The following is a 27,199-nucleotide window of genomic DNA, read 5'->3' as shown; positions in this document are numbered from 1 at the left end:
GCCTTAAGATAATCAGTCAGTACTACAGAAGTGATCGAAGGTACTGATCATCTATAGCAATTTACTTAATAATTGACAAATCATTACTATCTCTACTTGATAATCCCTAAATTGATACATAATTAATTCTAGAAATGCTAGGCATGTTCAAAATTGTAAAAAAAGATCTGAACAACTAAAAAAATTAAGATTAAAATTAAAAATATGAAGAAGCCAGAATAAAGACTCAGTTCCTTCCAGGCCAGGATTCTTTCCTGCCTAACGACTGGGCTGCTCTATCTAACTAGGCAAATCATCAGCTGCATACGGCAGCAGGATAGCAGGCAGATAAAGATTGAAGTCCAGAATGCGCATCACTGGCCAAGCCTTGTGCCTGATCAAGAGCTTTGTCTGCCCAGGAAAGGATTTCCTTTCTTAATAGTCATAAGAAACTGCACACTCGCCAAGCTGTGGGCCTCCGTAGCTGCACTTTTGAGAGAAGGCACCTTTTCTCTAATTTACACAAACTTATCCTATGAGGAAGTAACAGTCCAGCTAGGAAAGGAGAATTTTCATTTTAGTGTTGATTCAGCAAGGATAAAACAGACTCTTCCAATATCTATACCATGGCTGGTGGAATTTGTTAAGTTTTGGACAAGAAAGCATTTAACATCTTCTAAAATCTAGATGATCATATTCAAACTGTAATAGGACGTATGCACTGAGTTATAAAATCTTCTCTTTGTTTGTTTACTTGTTTTGTTTGCTTTTGGACTATTGGGAACATCTGTACAAACAGCTGTGTCAAAATGTAAAATCATTCCTTCTTACCACAGAACATTTGCAACAAACATCCCCAATCCTTGCCTTATCCCTGTGCCAACTCTATCACCGACTATCGTGATTTACATCAGGCTGAAAACTGCTTTGCGAAAATGTGAAAGAAAACATTTATACTACAAAGTAATATGTGCAACAAAAAGGTCTTGATAATTCTACCCTACTTCGCCATTGATCCCTCCCTCGGAGAAGGAGCGTTGGCAATGAGATAAGGCTCAGGAATGAAGTGAGAATACCATTTTTCACACGTTACTTAATAATAAAATTTTAAAAGATGAAATTTTAATATTTAAAACCATGTAAAAATGTTCCCAGATCAGATCAGTTTCCATGCTGAGCAGCCCAGTGCTCTAAATCAGACTTAAAACAAAATTTGATATTTCTACCATCTCCGTTTGTTCTCTAATTGTTCAACTGGGAATATTTTTGAGGTATTAAGAAAAAAAAGAAATAAAGGACATTTGTGTGTTGCATATTTTATTACATACACAGCGTTAGCTCTCTCTTTGAATTGAAAGTTACCATTCTATCACTCTCTGCCTTGAGCAGAGACAACCAGTAGCATCTTGAGTGAGAGAATCAGACGAAACATTCATAGCCTTGCCTAATGGACTTCTGTCAGAGAAGATTCCAGCTTTCTTACCTTTGGGTTCTTGTGATTCATCATCGCTATCTGAGCTATCATTACTCACAATGTGCTTTGCCGTAATATTTTCTGCAGAAAGAAAACAAAACAATTGAAGGATCTCAGGTGCGAAGACTCATAGTGGAATTTCCTATAAGGAAGTAATCTCAGCAAAACCACCGAGTGAGGTCTACTGGATTTACCAGTGTAAATTTAGATCAATTTAGTAAGTCAAAATGTATTAGATTTATTATTTTCAAATTTCTCATTGGAAAACAAAATTTCCCAAGACATGAAAAATTAGTTTAAAATTTATTCATTCATGATTTAAAGGGGAGAATTTTTATATGTTTATTTTAATTTTGACAGGAAGAATAACTTGATTATAAGAAGCTCCTTGTTATACCATAAAAGTCTATTTTTCTTGGGGCTGGCCCCGTGGCCGAGTGGTTAAGTTCGTGCGCTCCGTTGCAGGAGGCCCAGTGTTTCGTTGGTTTGAATCCTGGGCACGGACATGGCACTGCTCATCAAGCCATGCTGAGGCAGCGTCCCACATGCCACAACTAGAAGGACCCACCACGAAGAATATACAACTATGTACCAGGGGGCTTTGGGGAGAAAAAGGAAAAAAATAAAATCTTTAAAAAAAAAAAAAGTCTATTTTTCTTCAAGTAAATATGTTTAAGTAGTGGTTATGAAGGAAAATCCAGGGTAAAACCAAAACCTACGGTGGGGGCCAGGGGGGTGAGGCTACAGAACAGTTTCATCAAAATGAATGAAAGCTCCTTATAGAAGTTATCTTTTGATTTTCAATAATAATGAAAATCGTCTGCTAAAATGTTGAGAATTTATGCTTCCTCAGAAGATATTAAGAGAGCAGTTATAAAAACTGAAATAGAACCCATAAATCCTTTAAAAAAAAAACAACCAGGAGTAAAATCTAGCATAACTAGTTGTCTTTTTTCAAGTAAGAAGTACCTAAATTATGGGGTACACAGACCATTCTTATAATCATCATTTGCAGAAAAATCAAACTTTCTTTGGACACTTACATGAAACCACATTCTGTATAGTGACCTCTTTTTTCTTATATTAGTCAATAGAATTCTTTTTTAATTTTAAAAAACTGACTCCAAATTTATAATTTTCAGTGATAGAATCATTTTGGGGCTCTACACTCAGAGAAATATAGATATACCATTTGGCTTCCCCATGCATTTATTATACCTACATAAATGTCATGTCCATGAATAATAAAGAGTACACAATGGAAAAATCAATAAATGCTTGAATCAGTAGGTTGACTTTTTAAATTTTTAGATTTATTTAATTTTACTGTCATGATTACACATACGAAATTCAATAAAAGAAAGTGTTCACTGGCTAATATTATTATTCATTTCATTCCATGACTGTTACAGAAACTAATTTTGTTGTATAGAGGAGAGAGGATGCTAAGAAATGATCCACTCCAGGGGCCATAAGCATTAGGTATGTTTCTGGTCCTATATGTAATTTGGCAGGACAAAATTTTATTTCCTTATGCATTTCTTTTCTTTTATTTTTTGTCACATTTGATACTCTCATTTAAGAAGACAGTCCACCAAAATATTGTCTTCTTTATAATGAAGTTTCATGATACAAAAAGCTAAATATTCTGAATTTATCTATTTTCCATCACCATAGTATAACATATAGCTTCATCTGTTCAAAAGCATAGACCGCATATATTCAAAACTCCTAGAGAATTTCTTTTAGAGTCAACTGATTGTGGTCCAATTTACCTTAACGTCTTTCTTTAGAAGGGAGAAAAAGAAACAGAAACTATGTTTGAACACCCTTTAAGAGGTAACCTTTTAAAGTCAGCCAGTGGATGAAAGAGTCACCGGGAATCCTCAGAGTTCCCTCAGTCACCTCTCTGGTGTCATTTCTGGAAACCCTTACCTAATCTGAGGTCGCACGTATCCTGCTGACTGGTGGTTCTCGGGGACACAACATTCCCCCTAAGTCTGCCACACAGAACAAGTAAATAAGCTGCCAAACCATGGGCCTCAAAGGGGATGTCTCAGTGCAAAGAATATTCTCAAGACTATTTAGTATAAACATTCTCCTTTTCCTTGGCCTTCGGCCATTGTCTCGCCCACCTTCAACATGTTGTTTCAGTCCTATTCTCTTCCTGCCTCAGGAGGAAAAAATAACAAACCCTAGGTTTATCTGGATTATTCAACAGAGGAGCACAGGGAAGTGAGCCTCATAATACCTGATACATCTGCTTTTTTTCTCTTTTTTTTTCCTGAAATCTTCACACAATTTAGAGAAGAGTTAGTTATTTCCACAAAATTAAAGTTGAGAACAGGATATTCGTCTGGGATATAACGTTCATTAAAATAAATCAAGCCAGAGCATTTCAGCATTCTACACTTTGTCTTGCAGTGACCCTGAAGAGAATGTGGCTCTGTAATTAAGGTCAGAGTAGGCTCAAGAGACCCACCAACCTTGGCTGCTTACTGACTGACTGATGCTCACACAACAGGAGCAAGTTCAAGTACGAAATGCCTTGTTTTGGTTGCTTTTATTTTTACTTTAAAATCTTCGGCTGTAGTGCAATCATAAGATCACTTCTCTATGACTTATTAAGAACTACCCAAAAATGCAAACAATGCTGCTGAAGAAAATATGAAGGACCAAAGGATTGTAGGACTTAATATAACATAATATGTTACAGTAGTAGTCCTTAATATGAGGACTACGCTTGCTATATCAAATAAATAAAATCAGTTCTTGCAAAAGGAGTGGTAACACTACTTTTAAGCCAACTTCTAGTGTATTCATTAATGTTTCAATTGTATTCTTTCATGCATATAAAGCTTAACTAAATCAACCGCCATTTTCTGGAATAATTAAAGGCAGCTTGTCAAAAAAAATTCCATAGTAACTTTTTTTACATGCAAGTAATCTTCAAATGAATTGATTGTTGAAAAAGGCATTTATGATATTTAGTCAGCTCTGTCCTCAAATAGATATGTGATAGCTCACAGACAGAGAAGAGGTAGTAGGCAGTTAGCATACTGCTAATCTACACGACCTTCCTCCCCAGCTCCTGCTGGGCTGGCCCTAAATACAGATTTAACATTCTACTGTTCCTTCCTGCTATGAGTCAAAATAGCCACATGAAATTTAGTGTTGATTACAATACAGAGGGCAAGGTGTTTGGGAGATACTGAATGTACGTTTTGTTTGCTTTAAGTTTAAAGTCAAAATTTTCACCCAAGAAAACCTATGTTCCTGTGGCTTTCTTCTTACAATGAACGAAAATCACTCGGCCTCAGTTGAGTCTACTTTTTCAAGTTTTGTAAATATTATTTTTAATTTATTATGGACTAATGAATTAGATTTAAAGAAAATCATTACTGTTAGTTTACCACAGTTCGAAATATTTTTCCTTCTTTTTGCTATGAATTAGCTATCAGAAGCTAACAGACTTCTAGTGAGTTAGTATTTAAGGGATAAATAAGCTGCTAAGTATGAATTTACCTTTGTGTCATACTGTGTTTAACGGTTGATGAATCTAATCTTTAAAAAGCTACCATTATTTGATAAAAGAAGTATTCTCAAACACACGTAGTATGTTTAGATGTATAATGACTAAAAAGCAGTGGAGATGCCCTAGTAAAAATTCTTCTTAAGAATCAATGGTTTTTATGAATTTCCAAACATCATTGTCAGAATAATACTTAAGAAGGAATATACATATGATTTCTAGGAAATATTTAGCTTGATTTTCAACCAAATTATTGATAAGTTTAAAACAACTACAATCTTTATGATGATTTAATTTTCTGTGTATACAGACATTAATGAAATGTATCAATGTGGCATAATTATTCTTAATGTAAGCATGTTTTTACAATACCTAATTCTTCCTCCATTGTGGAACCTTTATTTTGTGAGCCAGAAACTCCCAAGACTCTGTTGAACAATATAGAAAAGGCACTGCCCCAGACACCTAAAGTAAAGCAAAAAAGAGAAAATAACTTAGAATGTACCTAGACGTAAAACAGTCAAACTAGTGGTAGATTGTGATCACTTACCCATTAAGAAATGCAAAGGGTTTTCTTCATATTTCTTCACAACTGTTCCCATAAAAAATTTGCTTCCAAATAAGTCTGGAGCCATAAAAGTCCCATATTTAGCCATGCCAATCTCATACGGACTAAATTCAACCCAATCTGAAAGCATTTGAAAAAAACGCAATCCATTAATAGGAAAATACTACAAAGATGTGCACAGCTAAAGATCACATCAGCAAAGCCATGATTGTTCTCATTCATTTATTTAAAATATTTTTTAAAAATTAACCAAATGCCTATTATGTATATGGTATTGTATAGAAGTTGGGGGGGAAATGCTAATAAATGAATAAGATGAGAAGACAAAATGATCCCTTCTAATTTGCACAGATTGAATACGCTTTTGCATTTGAAAACTCAAGACATCTATTATAAAGTCCATTTTAATTCTAAAGAATGGAAAATTGAAAACTACTTACTCAGATGTGAAATTCATGAAGGAGATAGAAGGAATTAAATTCTTTCTGATAATGCAAGCAGACTATGAAAATGGAAGAAAGCGTTTTGTAACATTTGTCTTTTCTTCATCTTTCCTTAATTTTGCTTATTAACCATTATCCTAACTCACAAGATTACAATGCAAAATTTTTATGCTAAATGTCTTAAGAAATATATGGTAATAGGGTAGATAGAATAAACTTTCTAAGAGCAGAGGCTCTGGAGCCAGAGCACTGGGTTCAAATCCCATTCTGCTGCTTCCTAACTATACAACCTTGGATAGGTGACTTGTGCTCTTGGTGTTTTAGTTCCCTAATCTGTAAACTGTGAATAAAATCAGTGGATAGTTTGTAGAACCGTTGTGAAGATCTGATGAGTTATGAAACGCAAGGAGCTTAGAAAAGGGCTTTGCACATTTTAATTGCTCAATAAATGGTAGCCACTACTATATTTCATGTATTCCTATTGTTATAACTACATCTAACAATTTGAATTTGAATGTATCCGAAAAGAATTCCTGGTTTCTGACTCCCATTTCCTACACTTGCCACTCTCTCAGCCTTTCTCTTCTTGGTAAAGAGTAACTACTTTTTACATATTCATGCCACTATTCATACGTTAGGATTGCTCCTGATGGTTCCCTTTCCTTTATATCTCACATACAAAAAATCAAGTTCTGTAGGCTCCATCATCAGATATGGCCAGAAACTGGCTACTTATCCATTTGTCCACCATGCCCATACTGGTACAAGCTGACATACTCTCTCAGCCTTGTATCTCCACAATAGTCTTCTAAAACATATCTTCTCTATTCCCCTACTATCTTTCTGATACCCTGTAGCCAGAATGGATTTTTAAAAATATAAATCACAGTGCACTAATGCCAGCTGAAAGCTTTCCAATGGCTTACCGTTAGACTGAAAATAAAAACATGGCCAACAAGGCTTCATGATGGTCTCGTTCATGCTGTCTGTCTGACCACATGATTTAACCAATCTCCTACCATGTTTTGTCTTGCTTATTCCACTTCAGCCACACAAGCCTTCTTAATATTCCTCAAAGAGGGCAATCTCATTGCCACCTCAGCACCTTTTTGCTTGCTATTCCCTTCTGCAATTATAAGGCTTGCTCCTTCTTAACCTGTAGCTCAAGGTCTTTGTTAACCATCCTCTATAAATTTCCACCTCCATCCACCCCTGCCTTACTCATAACCCTCTGTCCTTTTTTTTCCCACTTCTTCCTTTTCTCCTTTTCTGAAATTATAACATGTGCATAACCCCTTATCCAACAAATCCAAAATCCAAATAACTCCAAAATCCACAAGGATTTTTTGCTCTTCATTTGGTGGTAAAACCTGACCTGAACTCATTTAGCAGAAAAACCAATCTTGAAGTGCTGTGAGGCTTAATCTTTATTTATCTCACTCAATGAGAACATCGATACATTCTATTGGAGAAATCATAAGAACCCAGTGGGGCATTATGTAATATACAGTGTAACTATTTTTTTAAGTTTAAAGTCGAAAATATTCTGAATTCCAAAACATCTGCTCCTAAAGTTTTGGGAAAGGAATTGTGAATATATATTTGTTTACTCAGTGGTAGATCAGAACATTCTACTTTTGTGAAGGAAGTTATGAAACTACAGTTGTGATGAGAACACATTATAATTCATTTCAAGTCAAACCAAATGGCACATATAGTCTTCATCAGAAAGTGGTATGTTTTATAATGATTTACATGGAGTTAGTGAGACATGACTAGCAATGAATCAGACGTTGTTAGGGAAATTTCTATATCACACAAGTAATTTCCTATCTCTGAATTTCACACACCCATCTTGGGTAATGAAGCATAATTTCCTGGTTCCTACTTCTCTAGTAATCTCTTCCTTATTGATGTGGTGGCTCATGCACACAGTAATTACAGACATTCTCAAGAGGCAAGATTTGCTCTCCAATCCTTACTGAAGAACTCACTATAGTAGTATTTGACTATTATTCCTTTGTTGCCGACTTGTGCGCTTCAAATTTGAACCTCTCTGCTGCACCTCTATCTACTCATGCCCAATTTCCTGCTGCACATTTACATTTGGATATACTGCCATCACATCCCACTATACTTGCCTGGAAAGGAACTCATAACCTTTCCTCTCAGTCTAGCTTACCTGTTTCTGTAAATGCTGTCACAGGCCAGAAAAAACTTTTTTTTAACTGAAACCACTCTTTTACCCAATCCATCCATCACCACATCTCACCAGTAACATTTAGGCTTTTCTCATCCATCTTCTCTCTTTCCTTATCAGTATCTCCCTAGTTCCAGGACCTTTTTACAAAATATGACGGTTTCCAGCTGCCTTCCTTCCCAATCTACCTATATGAATCACTAAAATGCTTTTTCCAAGAACACTACTTAAATAATTCATTGCCCTACCCAAAAGCATTAAATATTTCCCATTATGATCGTAATGGAATGAAAACATTTCTGTCTGGAATGCAAATCTTTCTATAACTGGGCACTAATGGTTTTACCAAATATACCACCTACTCTTCACCAGTCCTTATCAAAGCTAGTTTCTTTGTACTGCTCCTCAAAACACACTTTTGGCTTCCCTTCTGAGCATTTTCTCATCCTGTTTCACACAAAGATGACCTTTCACCTCCACTTGATAGATCGTTCCAAGTTCAACTCAAATCTGAGTTCCATCACCTTCATGACATCTCTGATGAGAATATACTAAATCTCTATGATACCTTGCACTTATGCCAGTCCTACACATTTTAGTAGATAATAATATTCTATGTGTATGGCTAATTGATTTTTCATGTTTTATTTTTGTCTTGTTAATGGGATTGTAACTTTCTTGAGGAAGAATTCTATATTTTTTATTCCTATAGTGTCTGTCAAAGAACTTAACGTGCTATAGACTCCATAAGTTATGCTCAGAAAATGCAATTTACTGACCAATGAAAATTTTAAAATAAAAGTTACAAATCCTCTCAGCAACACAGCGAAGTGGAGGAGTCAAAAATACTTAGGAGTTTAAACAACTAACGTTTATTTTTTTTAAACCTTCAAAAGCGGAAAATGTTTAAAACTATTCTAAGAGAGAAGAAAAACATTCTCTGATATTGTTGAAGTAAAGTTGATAAAACTTCTATAAGCTAAGATAATTTGGTTGACTTTTTAAAATATAATTTAGATAATATGTCAACTTTTTTCCCCTGGGTATCCATTTTTAATCTAAGCAAATTTTAAAGGCATAAAATAGAGACATGTCTCCATTCTTTTTTTTTTTCTCAATAACTCAAGCTACTTGAACCCTGTAACATGCAGCTTTGAATTTCTTATCTGGATACAAGATCCACATAACTAACGTTTGATGGCTTTGTCCAACACTGTTGGAAGAAACAGCTTGAAACTCCTTATCATAGAAATTTAACAATGAAGGTTAATGGTGCATCTCTCATCTCAGTAACAACATTGCAGTTAGGCAGATGGCCCAAATCGGACATATGCAGGTAGAAAGACTCCTAACTGAACATAAAACAGATTTTTCTCACTTGAGATGAATCCAAAATATTCACTCACTGGAATATTATTTATTCTTTAATTATTTTAGTCAGATTTTCTCTTGAGAATGGCTACTGACCAATAGTTCAGAATAAAAAGAGGCAACTGTGAAAATGCCAGAAAAGTTGTAATGATGGTAATAAAACTATTATACTTTTGTCTCTTGATCATCTTCAGCCTTAAGCAAATCTCAGGTGATTGTCTTGATAGCTCTGTAAGATAAGCTTGATGTTTATTAACATCCCTTTTTTTTTTTTTTTTAATAATGAGGAAAATAAGAATCAGAGAGATTAAGTGACCTGCCCAAGCTATTTCAGCTTAGAAGTAAGACAAGGCTTTCAAATTAGTCTACCGCTTGTTTGACCATATCATGATGCTTCTGGGGTAAAAGCTGGCTTATTTTGCTATGCACAGATTGCTAGTGCTATTTATCAAATCATTTCCAAACATTTCAAGACCTCACAAGACCAGAGCAATGGGAAAGCAAAAACAAAACAAAAACAAAAAAGAAGACATTTCATCATAGCACTAACTTTTCTTCTATGATAAAATCTCAACTCTCCCTATGATCTCCATTACCGCCAAAGTATGGCTCCTTGTTGCTGCTGGGAAGACCATGCTTATCTTATCCTGTTGTGTGCCTTATTCCCCCAACCAATAATTAAATTTGCCTTTCATATACAAATCCTTTAAGATTTACCTTTATACATATACATATACAAATTTACCTTTAAGATCCAGACCTCTGACTTTCTTACGCAGCTTTCATAGAACACTCTAAATTATTAAGATTTACTGAAACTTAATTTGGGCCTGCCACTCTTTTAAGTATTTTACATACTTTATCTTATTTATTTGGCAAACTACTATGAGGAGAGTTTCAGTCTCATTTAACAGATGAGGAAACTGAGAGAAAAGATGTCATGTAATTTGGTCTAGGGAACAGTGCCTAGTAGCATTCTGTTCCTTTTTGTGCCTTAACTTCTTTAGTAATTATTGTAAATTTCCCAAACAGATTATAAGGCCTTAAAGGACAGGGGCAGTATGCCGTGGTGGGGGAGGGGGGTTCACACTTAGCATCTGGTGTACTACATTCTACATGGTTAGTAATCAGAGAAGGCAATAATTTTATATAAAGTACAAAGGATTTTCAAGACCAATTCTCAGTTCTGCTACTTACTTTCTATGTGGCAATGTGCAAATCACTTAATCTTTCTGAGGTTTTGTTTTTTCTTTTTTGAAGCAGAGCTAAAAATACCTCCCTCCCTGGGTTGTAGTAAAAATTGAATAAGATAATAAACAAGTGACTTCGGAACCATAAGCATGATAAACATTTTAGTCAATGTAATTGATTAAACACTTGTTGAATGAATGAATTCCAGGTGCACCACTTTTTATAAACGATTCAAAATTCCTACCTGAGAGTAGTCAGTTGAGGAAAAAAGTGAGCCTTGGTAAGATTGCAAAAGGATTCTGGATATAAATCTGTTAATTACATGCCATTCACAATGATTTTTTAAGCTTATGATGTGACTGACGTCACTGAGATACTTTCCCTAAAAATACAACGAACCCTACCAGCCACAGTCAGAAATGCTACCACACTGCAGATTAGGACTGGCAGAGGCCCCCAGAAGTATGATGTCACATAATTTAGAGCACCTAAGGAGGGGTGAAGCTACAGAAGAAACAAGTGTTGACGTCTGAGATCTAACAAAACGAAGCATTTAGCTCACCAGCTGCCACAAGTACAGACTAGTACCTTTTAGGTGCTGAATTATAAAAATCAGAACAGTGCTTTGAACGATAAACATATGTCATATTACCCAATTCAATGAAAATATAAGCAGCAAGCAAAAGTATATGCACCGTCTAAAAGCACTACACACACAATTTTTGTTAAAAGTCTTTGAGAAATGGGTAATTAAAATTGAGTTATTGATTATATTCATGATTTATTTTTTATAGCTTATTTTTGATTTCATTAATTTAAATGAGGATATAGTAGTAACTAGCTTCATGGAACATTCTCTACAACCAGAACATCATCTAGGTTAATATTTTCTTATATTTTCAAATATTTTTATGGTACGGAAAATATAGTACTAAAATCAGCAACTGAAATTGCTTATGACTTTCCTCTAAAGATAATCATTAGAAACCACAGTCTAAAGTTTCCAGGAAATGTTCTGAAAGAGGAAATTACAAACCTGCAAACATCAGCTCTGAAACATCGGGTTTCACATGGAGACAGGTGAAAAGAGGTAACGGGCACTGTGCAGTATTGACCTTTTCCTTCAAACTACTCAAGGTAGTGTTCATTCTCTGTCCACAGAAGAAAGAAAGAAAGAAAGAAATGGTTTTAAATATACAAACAGATACAGATAGAACACTATTTAAAAGAGTACTTCCAATCAAGACACTTAAAATTTTTATAATAAAAAGAAGCCATTAGAAATCTCTGGGTCTTGAATAAACAAGAAAAAGTCAGCTTTATGGAAGTAATTATCTTCATTCTAAAAACAACCATCACGCTAGGGACTATGTCTACAACTGAACCGGAGAACGATTTGGCAACTGTGGCGCCCAGAAAGAATTTAGCCCGCGGATTCCCTGGCACAGACTCTATCTCCCCCGCTTTATCTCAGATGAAATGTCACAATGTGGTCATATGTCAAAAGGATTTGTTCCATGTGATTCACTCCCTTGTCTGACTCTCTCCAGGCAACCCTTATTCTTCCTCTACTATTCAAATACTACTTACCTTCACCTCCTTATCGAAAAAGATTACCATTAGGGGAGAATGAATGGTTAAGGGTTAAAATGTGTATTTTTCCAAAGAGGAATGGAAAAGTCCTACCCTACACATCAAAATTGATAGACAGAATGAATTAGTAAGCACTAGTTTGAAACGTAGAAGAGTTATGCCTGGCAGGGTGTATGTGCTCAGTGCCATTGTTGATAGGGTAAGTTGAGCCAAGTGACTTTTACAAAATGTATCATATTTTGTTTCATCTAAACTATTATGATATACACGATCTCCTTGTATTAAAAGGATTGTAGATCAAGCCATAGCTTACATTGTGAATTAGTGTTTCTCCTATTAACATCCCAAAGATATCAGTAAAGGTGACAGGTTGTCCAGAGCTTTTCTTCTTCCACAAAGACTCAACATATCTCTTAATTTTCTGTGGCGTGAGAAGTAAAAGGGGGTTGTAGCTAACATTTTTCATTAGCTCTTTATTAATCTCCTCTGGCCCTTTCTCTGGAAAATCAGGGTGAGAATACAAGGTTGACATGTACCTGTAAAGAAAACAAAAGATAATCAGTCAAAATAAAGGGCCTTACATAGAAGTCTCCAAAGAAAGCAGGCACTCTCTGTGATAAGAAATGGTTGGTTCACTTGATTTTCTGATTAAAGATATTAATCCAATTAAGGAAAGAATGCATCAGTCAGAAAGGAGCTGGTCTACAATGGAAGCAAAGTAAAGGAGAAGGCTCAGAGGAAACACTGGACTTCTCAGGCACAGTCCGGAGGAGAGGAAGCCCTACCGGGCCTGCTGTCCACTGTCCAGTCTCTGGGAAGGGGGATCCCTATCAGTCTATTAGAGACTGATAACTCACACATTTGAGTCATGTAAATAAATTGACTTGTCTGGATACAATACCAGCCAAGCAATCTGGTAATCTGACTTTTTAGGATGATTATCCACAGGTAGAAAAGGAGTTGTCTGAACTCCTGTGAGTACCTAATTCTCCTGACAAAGGTGTTTTTTTTTTTTAAATTGTCCCTTGGCCAATTAGACAAAATCCCAGGCCTTAGCAATTGTAGGTCTCAGAAATTCTGAGCATACAAATCTGATGGTGAAATCCTGGAGAGGAGTAGATTTTTAAGATAAATACTTTCTTGTGAAGATTCTTGGCCACTAGCCATTTGGCCACTTCTAGTAATGCTGGAAATAACCACGTGTGTTGGTATTTAACATTTAGACAATAAATGTTCAGTTACCACCCTCCTTCCTGTCAACCAATATATCTAGTATTGTAGCTCTCATACTGAATATTAATTATTAGTTTACTTCTCTGTCTCCCTTCATAAGCTGTGATTTCCTGCAGGGAAAACTTTGCTTATCATCTTTAGCTTCAATGACTAGCAAATGCCTGGTATATGGCAAGCACAGTTTTTTGGACTTAGAAAACAAAATAATGAAAGAAAGAAATATTGCACCACTTAATCCAACCAAAGAAAAATACCACATATTTTAATCTCCTGTTTCCTTGACATTCAACCTAAATGCCTATCATTAATGATTTATCTTCCCTTCAGGGAGGAGAGAAAGCTAACTCTTGTTGGGTCCCTGCTATGTTCTAGGTCTGCACTGGTTAATTGCTCATAAACTATTATCTTGAAGACTTGTAACAACTTTCAATTCTTTTTTTTAAAGATGAGAAAAGAGAGGATCGATTAATTTAAATACATGTTCACAGTACGCCAAGTAATAACAGAAGAACTACAATTTAAAATTTGTCCTCTCCCCTGCTGGGCTTTATTTTAAAAAATATTTTAAATAAGATTTCCGTTCTTAGAGACCAAACTATTCCCACTTCACAGGAAATTAGAATTTCTTGTTGGATTCAGAGTTCTTTGAAGACAAATTGAAAATAATTGTAAGTTAACAAATGGGGGGGAATAACAGACCTAAAATGGAATGCACACTCTGTCAAAAAAATGAGAAATTCTGAAGACATCTTTATTACACAAATTGAATTCCTAACATTTCCCACAAACATGTGATAAAGATAAATCAAATAGGCTTCCTCTGAACTCGGGCCTGGTAGAATCACTACATATCTCTAAAAAATACAGCTTGGGGGGGCGGCCCGGTGGCGCAGCGGTTAAGTTCGCACGTTCCGCTTCTCGGCGGCCCGGGTTCGCTGGTTCGGATCCCGGGTGCGGACATGGCACTGCTTGGCAGCCATGCTGTGGTAGGCGTCCCACGTATAAACTAGAGGAAGATGGGCACGGATGTTAGCTCAGAGCCAGGCTTCCTCAGCAAAAAGAGGAGGACTGGCAGTAGTTAGCTGAGGGCTAATCTTCCTCCAAAAAAAAAAAAAAAAAAAATACAGCTTAGGTTGGTTCAGAGATGCGGAGTTCATCCATTCCCGCAGCTATTCTGAAGTCAACCACATGATTCATCCGGAGCAACAAAGATCTGATTTCCTGGACCTTACCGTACTTTTCAATAAATGCACACATTTCTGTAATGATATTGGTTTATCTTTAAGGACATAAGAAAAATAGGAAAATAAAACACCATTTTTAGCTCCTCAGTGGTCAGTTCTGGACCTATTCAGGATACTCTTCATTCTTTATGAGCACACTAAGTTCTTTCCTGGTCTTATTACCAAGAATAATTTCTACCCCCACAGACCATTGACTTGCCCTTAATTTATTAAAAATGTATATTATGTAACTGCACATAGTTTGAATTTTGCGTTAAATTCTAGAAATCTTAAACTCAAGCCTGTGTCTCATACCTTTCAAAGCTATCGGTTATAGCATGAATTTTTAATCTAATTTCTAGTTATATATTTTTCACTTCTATCTTTATTATAAACAAACCAGTTTTACTTTATAATAGGATATATTAAATCCTTTCCTTAATGAAGCTGGGTAAAAATAAAGAAAAGAACCAAACACTTAAATGTCAGTAGAAATCAATTTAGCCACAGAACGATTTTTTTAAAAAGGTAGGCAAAAAGGAAATGATATGATCATTCTGCTATTGGAAGCTGTCATTTCTAACTGCTTAGCAGAATGGTATAATTACTCAAATCTCCTTTACATTATTTAAGACTTCCCGTCTCCATCTATATTTAGCTGCTCTGTAAAGAATCAATTTATAATTCTAACAAGTCCCTCCACCCCATGGATTGCCTCCAGCAAGATCTGAAGCTCTTCTCTTCTCTTCTCTTCCTCTCAATTTTAGCCATTCGACCTAGATTAAGAAAATCCTTCCTCTGGGGTTGGGGAATTGGTCAAAAGCTAGGACTCTGTGCCACAGTTTCAGAGGTAGATGTTTTTAACAGGTCAAAATGTATACGGATGTCAGCCCGATTCTCACTTTTTGTTTCACATAGAATGTAACCTATTGCAGTCCATTTCTGCTTTCCAAAGGTTGAAGTAAACTCACTCACTCAGGGAGTCTCCCTCTCTCCTTTCTCTTTCTTCCCCTATCATGAAGCAGTTGGCTTGAGGATACCAACCCTAGAGACAGAAAGACCTAGAATACCTAAACCATTGGCATTGGGCTAATGTTCTCTGCTTGTCCAGCATTTATGAACCTAGATTCCTTATAACTGACAAATGTGAGTTGGACAGATTTTTCATGCTGTCATTGTGGTGACATCCAAGACTTAAGTTTTGGCTTTGGTGATAGCTAAAGATGGAGTAGTAGACAATGACCAGTTTTCCTTAAATAGCTTTCTTGGTTTCCTTGGTTGCACCAAGGCAGGATTCAGCTATTACTGCCTTCTGTGGACATACTACCATCTAAAGCACACAAACATCACCCCAATTTGCAACTCTAGAGTTACACCTTAATTTTCATTTCTTTACCAATAAATCACTTCCAATTATACCAATCAAGTTTCAAAAGCTAAGTGTCTTACACATAGGAGGGCCTCTAGAAATAATTGGTTAATGAATGAAAGGGTCTTCAATTTATTTCTCTATAAATCTGAAAATATTTGCCTCTACTTTTTCTACATATTTTTTATGAAGGGGTACCTCATTCTCTCCATCTGAATGCATTTTAGGCTAAGTGTGAAATTTTAAAAGCTAAATCATGCCAGAGAACAAGGAATTCTCAGTTTAGTCTCTGCCTCCAAATGACAGTCAATGTTGTAAAGTATCATTACCTGGCCCCCAGTATCTTCAGGGGTAAACATCTAGAATTTCTGTGCTTAAAAAAAGTGCCAAAAATGATTCTTATATGCAACTAAAATTTGGAATGATTTGAGAAGACTCAAATTTGTGAAGCAAATATCCTAAAACCCTAAAGAAATCCCCCAAAATACAGTTACTTATGCAAGTCTTCATTTAGCCATTAAACATACGATAAGAGGGAGAGATTCATCAGTGAACAAGACAAGCGTAGTCCCCACCTCAAACGACATATTTTCTCTAAGAAACATCTTGATCTTCTAGCCTGTCACCTCTTATGCAACAACTTCTGTCAAAATTGTTTCATTTTTCAATATTCCAGGAATTCTTCAGACTGTTAAACTGAAAGTTCTCATTCTTGAATTCCATTTCAGTCAGTTTAATGAATTAGGCCCCATTGTCTGCAGATACAGAGCTGCTCTCATTTCTCTTTTGCTGGTAATGTCAGGCAAACACAGCAGTCAATATCCAGTAGCCCCTAATAATACTACAAATGAACAGCTGTACTGAGGAAGAGAGGAGTTCCGAGTAATTAGCAGGATTACTCAGGATTCCTGTCATGATTCTCCTATTTCACTCATGTCAGTTCTCCCAGTTGGTGAATACTTATATTTAATGAATAACAAGTATCATCCAAAAATAATTTCAGAAATAATTACCATAAAAGTAGTAGCAGTTACGAGGGAAGCTTTTGTCCTACATAAAATTCTCTTTTGTGGTCACAGAAAACTTTTTGGGAGGTCCAGGGCTTCTTCAGATATTTCCGTGTTACCTCATTTGTGCCAAGTAATGGTCACGTACCAGTGAAGTATAAAAACTTACATAACACAAGAGTGCAATTTGTTTTTTCAAGTCTTTCCGAATTCCTTTTTTGAACTTTTTCCCTTCTCACCTTTACTTTTCAAGAGAGAACCATTAACATGAATCGTCCTGACCACCTTTTGTTCCATCTCAGGAAGTGTCTTCTCTCCATGGTTAACACCTTCACTTGTCCTGTCTCTGCCTGAACCTTCTATCCACGATCCATCTATTTCTTTATCTACCATCTCTTACTCTAGGTTATTTCCTTCACCTCGGAATTCCACAAAAATGCTTGTCTCTTAAATTCTGAAAACAAAACACAACAAACCCCTCTGCCCTGGGTCCTATATTCCCCTCTTGAAATAATAGACAGATCCTATAGGTTCATTTTCCCACCTTTCTTCCTTTCACCTTCTATTCTCTTCTTATTTGCAATTTCATGATCAAAAGTGCCTCTTATTTGCTTTATCTAGGGATTCTTGGTGAAACCACTAAAGATCTCCAAACTCAGTTGTAAGCTAAGCTTCTCACAGATGTTTCACTCCATTAAAATACCCATGACTTCTCCAAGTACTCTCCACCAGCGACCTCTGGAACTCATCTTTTACTTGATTCTCTTCTCTGACGTCTACTTTACATTCTCCGTTAGGGTGTTCTTTCCTTTTTTGGCCCATTAACTTTGGGGATGTCCTAGACTTCCATGAATTACATTATTGGTGGTAATAACTGACGTGGTAGAAGTTGGTGAAATTACCAAGGGAGGATATGTAGACATAATAGAACAAAAGAGGGGTCCTAGAGGAAAGGAGAAAAGCAGTGAGAGCAGTAAAGACAACACGGGAAAGAGAGCAATCAGAGAGGATGAAATAAAAACAAAAAAGGCATGGGAAGGAGGATTTGAAAGAGGGACAAGTCAACGTGTGAAACGTCTCCACTCCAAACCTCAGCCTTCCTGACTCCCCCAAAAAGTCAAAAAGAATAAGAACTCTAAAAGACACCACTATATTGGCAAATTAGATCGTGCGTGGGTGAAAATTGATTGTAAGGATTTTAGGAGTGAGTGGCCTTTAAGGAAATGGAATAAAGAAGAGAAGCCTAATCTTTGAGGAAATTAGACATGGAAGGATAGAGCAGAAGTTTATGTATATATAAATGTGTGGCCTGCAATATTTAAATGATTGGCCCATAACATTTAAAATTCTCTTAATTACATTTTGCAGAACCTGTTTTCAGAACCCTGAGAGGAGAATGTAAGATGTTGCCCCAAATCTATAACCAAAGCAATGACTGCAGCTCTAATTAAGCCCAAACACATACTATCATACCCCCAAATCAGTACTCATGGCCTGCTCTTTCTTTAGTAGATGAGTTTAAGAAAGTAAGCTTCTTACAATGTAGTGGTCAGTGATGGACCACAGGGATCTAACAAATAGTGACCATAGAGAAAGAAAACCACCCAAAGAATAACAACAAAATGTTTGAGTAGGTGAATCAATCTAAGGGTCTAACTCTTTCCATCACATCACTCCTTAAACAGGCAGGTACCTGCTCTTTCCTTCAAGGGAAAGAATAATGATGGGCTACACCCTTCTTTCATAAGAGATAAATCATTTTGAGGGTACCTACAAAAAAAGTGTTAACCATAGTTCTAGGATTTGTTTTTCAGCTAAAGAATACATTCAAAATATTTAAGAAACTACAGATTCTTTAAATGTGAATCTCTGTGTAGAATAGTTGACCAGGAGAAGTTGAAAGACTTCTAGAAGGGGGGATCAAAAGCCTGAGTTTATACGCCTGCTCTGCTAGTGATCTTGACAAATCACTTGGTCTGAGTCAAATTTTTTTGGCTGAAAAATTTAAAAACTCATGTCCCTCTCACAGGATAAGAAGGTACAGAAATTTTTAAATGCTAGACACAGATAAGACAATATTATGATAGATGAGCTTTATTGTGACTAAGTGACTAAAGAGCCTTGCAAGTCAAAATTGGACATTCTGTGATAAAATGGTACTCTTATTTGAGACATCTAAGCAAGGACTAATATTTAATTTTGAATGCTTACGTGAGGTAGGCAAACCAAAAAATATGTAGTAACTTCTTTGAAAATGTTTGATAAATACATTTGTGAAAAGGCAAATCTACGTTGTACAAATATTTTATATACAGATGTTTTAACTCACTATCCAAATTTAGCTGGGCTTACATATATTTAAAGGATTAATTTCATAACAAGTTAGATACAAATCAGTGACATTTATTTCATTTCTGCATTCAAAAGTTGTTTTCCTTCTTCTGTATACTAAAGTATCTTGGATTTCATTTTATTTGCCCCAAAGAAGGAAATGATTACCTAGTAAATCATTCAGACTTAGACACAATCGCTGAAAGATTACAAACCAGCAAATTATAGGAAGATTAAATTAATTATGGGTGGAGTATGTTATTTCACTTCTATGATATTTATATAGAATTATTTCAATTGATCTATTTTTTTTTTTATTTTATGTTTAACTACATTTTAAGTTACAAACAGGCTTAAGGGGGGTAAATTTAGGGTGAGTCCTCATTAGGTAAGAATTTGCCTTAAGAACATTTTTATAAAGTGAATGATTACATCAAGTTGGAACATTTCAGTAATTTGAAGTTAATGTTCAATTTTTTAAATCCCTTTTTCTTTTCTAGTGTTTCAGGTAGATAAATGCTAAGCATTTAGGTTGATAAGACTAGGACTTAAAATGTATACTAACCACGTGGAGCCAGAAAGACCAGCCACATAGGTAGCACAATCCAAGATTCCTGACTCATACAGTGCCTTCATCACCCCGGAGAATCCCACCATGGCTCGGAACCCTCCGCCTGAGCCCAAGATGGCAACCACAGGCACCTGGAATGATAACACACAGAGATCATTTGTAGAGTCAAGTCATAAAATATATTTCCTTTTTAGTTTCAATTTTTATGTTAAATGTTCCACATTTGGAAATAAAGAATTATAAGTTCACGCATACCTTAATAATGTCTCATTTTTAAAAAGGAAAAAATAACGTCTCGTATAAGAAAATAAAGGATGAATGCCTATTGGAAAGCAGACATTATTAAAATAACCAACTAACTCAATTTAATAATGATACCAACAAGAATCATCTTCTATATTTACTCGACCCTTTGCAGTTTTTGGCTTGCTTTTGGGTACACTTTTTAAATTTGATCCTCTCAAAAATCCTGTAAGGTGAGCAAAAGGCATTTGATCATTCTGGAGATGGATGTTCTGAAAGGATGAATTTACTTGCATAAGATCTACTAGCTGCTTATCTGTAGTTAAGCAAGCACCTTGCCTTCTTGGTCCAGAATTCTTACTGTTCCTTTATGCTGATTCATTTAAAAATATATTATTCAGGCCAAAAAAAAGATTTAACAAGAACTACTAAATTTATTTATTTACTCTTTAATTCATTCAATAAATCTGATTTGGTCTCTATATTTCAGGTAGCACGGGTGGATCCGGGGGATGCAGTTTATTTAGGTGAGGCAGAAATGTAATAATAATTATGACAGCATTAAAAATAGGGCTATATGGAATTCGTTGACCTCATTATCTAGCTGGAACTGTTCTTAGCGTTCGGCAGAAATTGTCTCATTTAATCTTCACAAAATCCCTAGGAGATTTCCATTTTACAGGGGATAAAACTAAAGTACTTGGAACCAGGACCTTGAGAACTTATTCAAGATCATGCAACCAACAAGAAGCAGAGTCGGGAGTCAAAACCCCAGGCTCCCGGCTCATGCTAGCATGCTAGTATGCCTCACTAAAAGAAAGTGCTACAGGCTGGGAGTACATGAGGTCCAGAAGGCGTGGTCAGTTCCAATCAGAGGAACTGGAGCAGTGGAGAAAGCTTCACAGACAAAGAAGAAATCTGAGCTTGACTTTAAAAATGCACAGTTACTCATTAGGTAGGGACCAGGGCAGGGAAGGAGGCTCTGTGGAAACGGAAGCAGCATGAACCAATGAAGAGTTTTCACAGGGAAACAGAGAAGCACAGGCTGTCTGTAACAGCACTAAAACACAAGAGTGTTTGTTTGGAGAGGGAGAGATGGTCATTTTCCTTGTGGTCCCAGACCATCACTGCCTAAGAGAGCTGGTTGTTTCTCCAGGCCCCAGGGCAGCAGTTCGCAAAGTGTGCACTGCTTTCCAGGTGTCCACAAGATCGAAATTGTTTCTGTAATAACACTAAGATGTTATTTGCTTTTTATCATTCTCATTCTCTCATGAGTGTACAGTGGAGTTTTCCAGAGACCACATGATGTGTGATATAGCAACAGACTGAATTCAAGAGCAGATATGAGACTCTGCTGTCTTCTGTTAAGTCAAACAATAAAGATACTTGTAAAGATGTAAAATAATGCTGCTCTTCTCACTTTTTTTTTGTTTTGGAAAACATAGTTGTTTTCATAAAATATGTTACTTACGTTAATATGAAATGGACTTTAAAATAAATTTTCTCAGCTTTAGTTTTTAATATGGTAAATATTCATAGATATAATCTATATAAACAAAATCTCTTAGAAGTTTCGATATGTTTTAAGAATATAAACTATTTCTGAGACCAAAAAGTTTAAAAACCGCTGCCCTAGGATATCAGGGGTGTGGGAGTGCAATTCAACCTCTTCCAGGAAAATCTGAGCCTGATGAGGACAGGCAGTTGGGGCCGACAAGGGAGGGAAGAGGAGAGAGGGAGCAGATGGATGGAAATATCCTCTGGACAGACAGAAGCTGATGTGGAGGTACAGTCAGATTGCTGGGGAGAAGGAGTGTATTTTGTTTGATATTGTTTTCCGATAATAACAATTATCAAGGAAGAAGTTTCAGATGGAACACTGAGCAATTCATGCAGCAAAAGATATTAGATCATGAAGCAATCCAGAGAGATGAAGCGAACAAAGAAATTCACATGGGTAGAAGAGCGGAACCCGAACTGGGTGGGGATGCTGTGACTGGAGTAGCAGACTTGAGTTATACTAAAATAGTCAGACTGCTATCAGATTTTATTTTCTATATTAGTGACAATCTAATTTGCAGAATAAACCTATGAATCACGGAGTGCATGTGCGTAGAGGTCAAGCACTTTGGACAGTTCTCTCTTATCTCTAATAGTCAGCTTTTCTTTCTCCTGAGTCGTGAATGGCATACGATGACCTCTCCTCCCTTCCACCCCTAAAGCTAAGCTTACGAGGAGAGAAAGAGAATCAAGGTACATTTACAAGCAGAATCTTTAACATTTGGTGTCAGAGCCGATGTTAGGAGTAAGGGGGAAGGAGTATGGTCAGACTGTTAGGGTTTCTGGCTTTGCTCATGATGATGCTGTCATTACCCAGGAGAAGGATCCCAGGGCACAGAGCCAGGCTGAGGGGGACTACTGCTCTCCATCTCAGAAATGCAGAGCACATGACACGAACGCGCTCTGTTCCAAGCACTTGGATCCTGACCCTTGGGGGTCCACTCACCAATATGATAAACACATATATTCATGGAATCATTATTAGAACTACAAGGACCAAAAAGACTGTAGGAGTTCTCTTACGTGTGGAAAAGGAAGTCCGTAGAGGTTAGGTCTTCTTGGTTAGGTCTTAGGACAATGCATAGCAGGACACCTAGGATTAATTTCCTAGCCCAGGGCTCTCTAATGCTGAGTAGCCACAAATTGAAAGACCCTAGGCATCAAATTAGATGAATTGGAGACTTCATTCATGAACACACTCTACCAGTTCAGTACAACGGAGCAATTTAAATGGCTTTGAACCTGGGTATATTTATATGAACAGAATGCTCTCAAACGCAGATTTTAAAACTGTATATAAAGTAAAATATATAAGTTCTTAAAAACTTGTCTGGAGGGGGAAAAAATGCTAAGACAGGACACTAAAGTGGGTGAGTAGCGTATAATATAGTATTAGTTGCACGAGCAGTTGTAAGGAAGGCAGATAAGAAGTTAGAACATAGAGGAGGGATTGGAATTAGGCCTTGAAAGAAGGGTGGAGTTTAAAGGCAATGTAATAATAATAACAGCAAACGTTTATTGTTGCTATGTGCCAAACACTGGGCCTAAGCTCAGGCCAAGAGGGGCATAAGCAGGGAAGGGGATGTGATTTAGAGACCTAAAGACCAGTCTTCTTATTGTAGCAGGAGTACACTAGGGAGGAGGGAAAAATAAAATTATGAAGGGCTTTGAGGGGAAAAAAAAATATTAGGGTTGATATAGGAGGAGGAAGATTGTTTATATTCAAAAATCATTTAGGGGTATCTAAGCCTGTTGATTTGGTTACTTGTAACATTGTATTATTAAAAATAATATTAAACCCAATGCAAATCAGGTAGAGTAAGAAATTTCTTAGCAACAGATTACACTGTTCATTTCAACACACAACCTGCACTGTTGTTCAGAGGGAGATTTAATAAGAGTAGTTGGAAAAATGCAGATTAGATCTTCTTAAATCCTCTAACAACTTCCCAGATGTCCTTCTCCATGTCATACGCCAGTAGCCCAACACATACTTATGGATGTTTATTTTATGTTGTTAGGAATTTTCTGGAAACAGCCATTTATTAAACTGGAATTTATACATTATATAACCCATTGTTTTCCTTATTGCTTTGCAGTAATTCTTGAAGAGGGTTTTCAGGTAAGATTTTTTTTTTTTTTTTGCTTTGTCTCCCCAAATCCTCCCAGTACGTAGTTGCATATTTTAGTTGTGGGTCCTTCTAGTTGTGGCATGTGGGATGCCGCCTCACTGTGGCCTGGTGAGCAGTGCCATGTCTGCGCCCAGGATCCAAACCAGTGAAACCCTGGGCTGCTGCAGCGGAGCGCATGAACTTAACCACTTGGCCACGGGGCCAGCCCCCAGGTAAGATTTTTAAGTCAGATTTTTGGCTTGCTATCAGGTGAAAGAAAATGTCAGCTATTTCTACATAAAAACTGAATAATCAAATGATTGAATGACTGTGCAGATTATAATTATCACCTTCATCTATTGCACATAAATTTATCTCATTTTATGCATCATATGATTTAATTTTCACAACTCTAGGAGATATATTACCATTATATTATATATTATTACCTCTATTTTAAAGATAAATTAATTGAAGCACAAAGAAGATAATTTTTCTATTTCCACAAAACTAGAAACTGGTGTCACGTGGATTCAAAACTCAGTCTGTCAGACTCTAAAACTCTTTTTTCTTTTTAAGTAGTATTTTTACTGTGATGTATTTTGTTTGCTGGTATTACAGTCCCCACAATGGATGTTTGGTTCTAAGCCTTTTTTGTTGTTGTTGAGGAAGATTAGCCCTGAACTAACATCTGTGCCAATCTTCCACCACTTTATATGTGGGTCACCACCAGGGCATGGCTGACAAGTGGGGTAGGTCCATGCCAGGGACCTGAACCTGCAAACATGGGCCACTGAAGGAGAGAACTTAACCACCACTACATGGGGCTGGCCCCTGAACTCCAAAACTCTTAATTCACTATGCACTACTCTGTCTCGGAAAGCTTTCTCTACAACTAACTTTGTAACCTGAGGCAAAGAAAATCTTCTTTGGACTCAGTTTACTTATGGCATAAAAATATTGAGTAGAATTAATGAACTTGAAGATTTTGCTACTAGTAACATTCTAGATTCTATAACACACATAGAATATGAATTATAACTCTCTAAAATGATGCATTTTTATTAACTATAAAAAAAGGAAGAGAAATTAGATATAGTGTCACTGACACTATAATTCATGCTCTTCCTTTTCTCATTGTTCAGAAAGAAAAGAGTAATCTTTACAGAGAGAAACCACTTGATATTTAGCTAAATTATATTTACGATCCACTTGTCACAACAGATAACATCAGCACAATTTTACGCAATAAATGAGGACTAAATTTGGATGTCTTAATAGTTTTCGTCAGTCTGAAACAACTTTCAAAGAAATAACTGGGGAGTTATAAGGTGCAGCTGTTAGTCCTGGCTCTAAATCTAAAAGAATCAACAAAAAAATGTTGCTTATGGTTTTTAGGTTCTATTTAGACCTAATAGCACAGTATTTGTGTATAAATGATATCAATGAATATTTCTCATACTTCTCGCATGTGATTACAGGAAATGAATTTTCATTTACCAAAAACCATGTGTTTTTTATTAAATTATCTTGATATATGGGCTTGCGGATATTATTAATTTCCTCCATTGCAAAAGAGAATTCTGAGGAGCTCGAGGATATTTTTACATTTTTATACATTTTAAGGTCCAAGATTTATATAAAGACTTTTGCCTTCTTGGCTCCGGCATTAGTCAAGGTTCTCCAGAGAAACAGAACCAATAGGAGATATATATATATATATATACATAGAATATATATATTCTATTGGGATATTAAACTATAAGGAGATTATAATAGAATATTAATATATATGGAAAGAGACTTATAAGGAATTGGCTTATGTGATTATGAAGAATGGTAAGTCTAAATCTAAGTCTAAGTATGGAGGCTGGCCCAGTGGCACAGCAGTTAAGTTCGCACATTCTGCTTTGGCAGCCTGGGATTCATTAGTTCAGATCCCAGGTGTGGACCTATGCACAGTTTGTCAACCCATGCTGTGGCAGGCATCCCACACATAAAGTAGAGGAAGATGGACATGGATGTTAGCTCAGGGCCAGACTTCCTCAGCAAAAAAAGGAGGATTGGCAGCAGATGTTAGCTCAGGGCTAATCTTCCTCAAAAAAAAATAAATAAATAAAAATCAATCAATCAATCAATCAATCAATCAATCTGCAGTACGGCCAGGCAGGCAGAGCCCCAGGAGAGCTGATGGTGCAGTTGAAGTCCAAAGGCAATTTGCTGGAGAATTCTCTCTTGCTTGGGAAGATTGGTCTTTTTGTTCTCTTCGGGCCTTCAAGTGATTGGACGAAGCCCACCCACATTATGGACAGCTATCCGCTTACTCACATTTCACTTTTTAATATTTATTTATTTAATTTAAAGATTTAAATATTAATCTCATCAAAAAACATCCTCCAAGTTGACACATAAATTTAACCATCACAAGTCCATCCCTTCTCAACTTGGTACCCACATACTCCCCTTTAAATCATATTTAATCTCCAACTACAGACAATAACAAGGTCATTCTTCTGGCTAACATGATATGACCATCCTGTGTACACCTGGAAATGCACTAATGCTTTTCCAAGAAGAAGCAAAGTCCTTGGATGATGTTTATTCTTCTCCTCAGTATCTCGTAACTTAAATATGAATCTGTTTTTGTGTTTCTGTGCATGTCTACACACATAGACACACACAAACATTCATGACAAACTAAGGCAGAAATACTCACGACAACGACAGTTCTCATTTCTGTAACTGGTCACCTGGTCATAGCTCGCATTTATAAACATCTTCTTCTACTATCCAATCTGTGTTCCTTCGCCCTCAACAAGCACCTCAGCTGGTCATGGTTCTTTTCCTGGTGGGCGGCCCGAGCTTCATTCCTGAAGGGTCTGGGCCCTTAGTAGTCCGCCTGGATTAGGTTCTTGTAGATTTCCATTGACTTTACTCACAGGGCATGGTAATACGAAGAGACACCCTAGGAGATCTCTTGTATTCCAGACATACCTCCATCGTGGAGTAGCAGTCCAATTTCCCTTTGATAGTCATGATCAATCACCCCACCAGCATAGTAGCTCCCTCCTTTGCCTATTGAGTCAGAGGCATGAGAAGCCCAATGTGGCCAGGCAGAGTCTTAACTTCCTCCCTTTGGGACTAAGACCTCTAAACCAGTAGAGTATAAGGTCACGCAGACAAGAAATAAACATTTTGGT

At 36.5% G+C, this 27,199-nt stretch overlaps 1 protein-coding gene across 9 annotated transcripts in view; it reads right to left on the bottom strand.

Moving 5' to 3' along the window:
* PLA2G4A (phospholipase A2 group IVA) overlaps positions 1-27,199 on the bottom strand; it is a 149,829-nt gene that overhangs the window by 27,737 nt on the left and 94,893 nt on the right. For all 9 annotated transcript variants that reach the window (XM_070266167.1, XM_005609738.4, XM_070266168.1 and 6 more), the window contains 6 exon segments: positions 20,080-20,216; positions 12,665-12,887; positions 11,795-11,909; positions 5,536-5,673; positions 5,358-5,450; positions 1,463-1,534 (listed from right to left, as the gene is read on the bottom strand). In XM_070266167.1, the coding sequence (XP_070122268.1) occupies positions 1,463-1,534; positions 5,358-5,450; positions 5,536-5,673; positions 11,795-11,909; positions 12,665-12,887; positions 20,080-20,216 (778 nt within the window).

The sequence above is a fragment of the Equus caballus genome, chromosome 5 (assembly GCF_041296265.1).
Source record: "Equus caballus isolate H_3958 breed thoroughbred chromosome 5, TB-T2T, whole genome shotgun sequence".
In the NCBI taxonomy this organism is placed as follows: domain Eukaryota; kingdom Metazoa; phylum Chordata; class Mammalia; order Perissodactyla; family Equidae; genus Equus; species Equus caballus.
This window is presented reverse-complemented; position numbering and strand designations above follow the sequence as displayed.